General features: G+C 39.5%; 2 protein-coding genes across 2 annotated transcripts; both read right to left on the bottom strand.

Annotated features, from left to right (window-relative positions):
* Positions 1 to 521: 521 nt before the first annotated feature.
* On the bottom strand, positions 522 to 971 carry LOC112022168 (uncharacterized). The gene has a single exon (XM_024054745.1). It carries the CDS (start codon positions 969 to 971, stop codon positions 522 to 524), a length of 450 nt encoding a protein of 149 aa, XP_023910513.1.
* Positions 972 to 1,483: 512 nt separating this feature from the next.
* LOC112022169 (uncharacterized) lies at positions 1,484 to 2,014 on the bottom strand. The gene has a single exon (XM_024054746.1). It carries the CDS (start codon positions 2,012 to 2,014, stop codon positions 1,484 to 1,486), a length of 531 nt encoding a protein of 176 aa, XP_023910514.1.
* Positions 2,015 to 4,993: the final 2,979 nt, after the last annotated feature.

Raw genomic sequence — 4,993 nt, 5'->3', positions numbered from 1 at the left:
CACCATAGTATTGGCCAGCTATTCAAGGTAGAACTCCTCCTTGATAGCCTCCGCCTCTTAAGTTTCATCACCTCGTCTCTGACAGCATCGAAATGATCCTTGGATGAGTGCCGAGGTGGTTGCTTTTTGGGGGTGATAGAGGGATTAACGTTTAAATGATGACAGATGAAGCTCGGATCCACCCTTGGGGCCTCGTAAGCATTCCATGCGAACACATCAACATTTCTTCTAAGAAAGTCTATCAGCTCTTCCTTTTCTAAAGGAGGTAGTTGAGCCCCGATCTAAAAAAACTTCTTCAGATCATCACCAACAATGACCGTTTCCAAATCCTCACATTTCGCCTCCTTAGCTAATTCATTGACAGGCAACACTAGAGCTTTTAATTACTATAAGCCTCCTTCAGCAAAAACTGAGGACTCAGCTTTGGGTTGATGCAGGATGGCGACCACTAGGCATTGTTTAGCCAAGGATTGACTCCCAACAATCTCTTCAATCTGGCCCCTCGATGGATATTTCACCTTCTAATGCAGAGTAGAAGAGACGACTCCTAGGATATGAAGCCAGGACCTAGCCACAATGGCTGTGTAGGGGGAATAAGCGTCCCCCATGATGAAATCTACCTCCACCACTTCTGAGCCAACCTGCATGAGTAGCCTAATCTGACCCATTGGAATGACAACCTTCTCATCAAAACTCACTAAAGGAAAATCGTAGGCCATTAAGTCCTTGGGTCTCAGGTTCAGCCCCTGGTATAAATTGGGGTACATGATCTCAGCGCCACTACCTTGATCCACCATTATGCTCTTCACGTCATATCCCCCAATCCTGAGCATGACCACCAAAGCATCATCGTGGGGATGTATGGTTCCAACCTTATCTTTATCTGAAAAGCTGAACGCCTGCTGGATACTCACTTTAGCCCTCTTTAGCTCAGAAATTGAGTTATCAATGGTCAGCCGAGCTACAGACATTACCCTGGAGGGGCAGGGCCAGGTCCTTCCTAGAACGGCGAAGATGACATTTATTGTGCCTAAAGGAGGTCTGGAAAAAGCATCTCTCTGAGGTTCCTGGCTAGTCTGGTTCCCCTGGCCACTAGAATAATGCAAGAGCTGCTTTAACTTTCATTCTCAGACCAGCTGGTTTAAATGGTCCCACAAATTTCTACAATCTTCTGTGGTATGTCTTTGGTCCTGGTAATATTTGCAATAGAAGTTCTGATTGCGCTTTATAGGGTTTCCTGCCATCTTATTTGGCCATTTGAAGAATGGCTAATTCTTAATCTTCTCCAGAACTTGATGCACCGATTCCTAAAACACTGCATTAACCGCCTGAGTATTGGCAGACCCTAATTGCTCAGTAAAGTCCCTCCAAGGCCGATTGTTGTTGTATCGGTCCGACCTAAAATTCCTCATCTTTAAGGGATAACCTTAGCCTTTCCTTTCCCCTACTACTGGTCTTCCTCAACCTTTTTGTACTTATCAATTCAATCCATGTGTTGGCACACATTGGTGACGGGTTTTCCAGTCAGAGATTTCCTTAAACCATGCTTGGCTGAGAGGTCGACCTTAAAAGTACTGATGGCCACATCGTCAAAGTCACCATCTATCTCATTGAACATCTCGTAGTATTTGTTCGAATACGTTTTTAAGGTCTCCCCCTCTGGCATGCTTAAGGACAGCAGGGAATCCAAGGGCCTAGGGACCCTGCTACACATAATAAAACGGGAGTCAAATGCTCGGGTGAGCCCCTTGAAGGAGTCTATGGAATTTGCCCTTAGGTCATCGAACCATCTCATCATCACGGGTCCTTGACTAGATGGGAACACCTTGGACATCAGGGCTTCGTCTTTGGAATGGATAGCTATTCTCTGATTGAAATGGCTCACATGCTCCACATGGTCCATTTGACTGTTGTAGATGGTGAACGTTGGCTGGTGGAACCACCGAGGAAGTATCACCGCTTCAATCTTGCGCGTGAATGGCGACTTGGAAATCTGGTTCAATGCTTTGCTCATGTCGTCATTTCATAGGCCTCTGTGAGGCGGGCTCTTGTATTGGCATTTGTGATGGTGTTCTTCATTGTAGGAAAAAGACTCGCTGGGTGGAGTTCTTGACCTTCGCCTATAATTAGCATCCTTTTTACCCTTAGAGGAAACGTCAGAGTTGGAGGGGGTTTGTTCTCGCCGTGCATAGTGCAACTTCCTCTTTAACTGGTCAATATCCAGTTGCATGGCTCTGTTATGTTGCTCCCGAGAGACATGACTTCTAACTTGAGAGTGGCTTTTACTTGTATGCGTAGTATGCACGCTGCCCTCTCGATCTCTCTTACGCTCAAGGTTGGCGAAAGGATTTTCATGTTGGGATGCTATGGAATCTACCTGGCGTGGACCTGAACCTACCATTGTTAATCGTTGCACTCACTATCACACAAGTTCTTCCCACAGACGGCACCAATTGAAAGGATACGTTTTGGAGCCCAAGCCCAAAATATGAAGGGATCTTAGCCTAGTGAGCCCAGAACAATAAATTTATAAAGAGTGGGTTAGGAAACTAGGCCCTAATGAGTTGGACAACGGCTATAATGGATTCTAAAAATAATCAAACAAAGGTGGACAGAAGTTCTCTAAGTAAATTTATCCTCAGACCAATCTGAGGAGGTTTGTTCCAGTCTATATTGATTGAAAAAGGTTACAGATATAATTCCAACTATTATAGTGTTTTCTCTTATGAGTTTTTCGATCCCCCCTTTCATGGAGGGTCTCTCATGTTATATAGTCTTCTTTTTCATGATCTTGGTCCTACACTTGTTGGTCATCTAAGTCACTACTTAAGTGTTTTTCCCATCGGACACCCCTCAAGTTTTCTGTGAGTTGGGATAGCTAAGGCAGCATTGTTCAGGGGTCTTCTTCACATTAATGCAGCCAAAAGTTAGCTGCAGAGAATGCGGTGTAGCATTTTCCCTTAGATATTTCTAGCTCACAGCCTTCTGGTACACTCGAGACACAGTTCCTTCATGGAACTTCTAGAAGGTTACCTTAAACCTTAGGATACACATTTGACCGTGCTTAACTATCCAAGGAGACATTTCTTGGACCACCCTCCCTTGTATCTACTCATTAGATTCTAACTTGACCCATCCAACACCATTAATTTGTTCTTGAATTACTATGCTCTCGGCCAAAGCCAAGGAATATACAATCTGGGCCCTTAACCCTACCAGTACCAACAATTCGAAATGAAAGGATTCATGTATTAATTATGGACAAACTATGTAAGATCCATTAAAACATTTTTTCTTTTTTATTAAAGAACAATATTGTTCTTTACATTAAATCAAGATACCAATTAACTTTGAATATAAATGATATTTGAACTTTTATCCATTATTCAACTACAAATTTTTTTTATTAATTGAGTTAATTGAACAACTCCATTATGACATTGTTCGCTTACAATCTTTATACTATATCAGTGCCTCCGGCATTGGACAATGAACACGGTCTAATTTCCGTGCTGTTTAGTGTTTTCATTATTATCTCTGCAAATTGATTCTCACAAGCCCGTTACTCTCATAACTTTAACCATTGACCATTGCAAATATCTATGGACTATGGAGTTAATGCGAGCAAGTAAGATAATATATGAACGTGCCCATCCTTTTCATCCTGAACCTTGCTAGAACATAGATGAATCCCAAACAGTATCTGAAGCTGACTTTATTGGAAAAATGTACAAATTTAAATTAATGAAGGGCGGCTCAAGGAGTTCAAATAAATATGGTTTGACTTGGCTCCGAGGGCTTTTGTCCTCTTCCCAAGCCTTTTTTTGAGAAACTTGTCTACGCCAATGTGTAGTTGATTTTCAGCACCTAGATTCTAGAATGTGCCTTGGAACTAGACCTAGCAAATGGGTTGAGACAATCGGGTTTGGGTTCGGGTTCGGGTTCGGGTTCAATTTGGTTGGCTTCAAGTTAGGTTGGGTTTGGATCTGCAGAAACAAGTCATCTTAACCAGGTTACAAAACTTGTAACCCTAACTCAGTCTTAGAGCATCTCCAGGAGACTAGCTAAACACAAGATGCTCTCTACTTTAGAGAGCAAACCCACAAAATAAGCTATTGTTCATGCTCCAGGGACTAGCTATATCCTGTTTTTTTATTTTTGCTAATGAACAGTAGCTCATTAGGTTTGATGAGTTACTGTTCATTCTTCAAATCTTTTTTTCTATTATAATAATCAAGGTGTTGAATAAAAAAAATGTTGGAAGATGTGTAGTTGTTAAATAAATAATAAATAATAAATGAAGAAATAATATTTAAGTGAGATAGACAATGAGATAGAGAGTCTGTTGGAAAGTGTATTTAAAAAAGTAGGTAGACAAAATGTAAAATGTACTGTTCACTCTCCAAACAGGAAAAAATTTGCCTAGACTGCTGGAGATGCTCTTATAAGGGTCAAGTGACCCAATATAACCTGTATTTTTTTTTTACATGGAAAAATAATATAAATATTAAAAGACTTATTCGTATTGTCTTTGTCTTCATTTCAATAAAAATATGAGAATGAATAAATTAAAATACTAAAAAATAAATATGAAACAATACATAAAATTTTAAATTTACATTGTCCAAGTTAATAATGCATAAATACTTTAAGTTATACATTTCAAAGTTGTTCACTAATCTTATCTTCAATAACAAAAAAAAAAAAAAAACAAAAAAAAATTATATATAAACTATATCATATTATCGACCTCGTCTAGTGCATCCATTTGCATATGTAAAATATAAATAAACTTTGATTACCTACAAAGATATTTAAATATATAAAACCTTTAATCAAAACATAACATGTTAGGTAAAGAAAGTGAGAAAAAAAAGAAATAAAAGAAGTAGAAATGCAGAGAGTGAAAAGAAATCAAAGAAAATTATGAGAAAAGACTAAAAATGAAAAAAAAAAAAAAATATTTGTTAAAAAACGAGTCGACCTTTGTGGC

Source organism: Quercus suber, unplaced genomic scaffold (genome assembly GCF_002906115.3).
Source record: "Quercus suber isolate HL8 unplaced genomic scaffold, Cork oak 2.0 scaffold_602, whole genome shotgun sequence".
NCBI classification, from domain to species: Eukaryota; Viridiplantae; Streptophyta; class Magnoliopsida; order Fagales; family Fagaceae; genus Quercus; species Quercus suber.
Note: the sequence above shows the minus strand (reverse complement) of the source record. Positions and strands in the feature narration are given on the sequence as shown.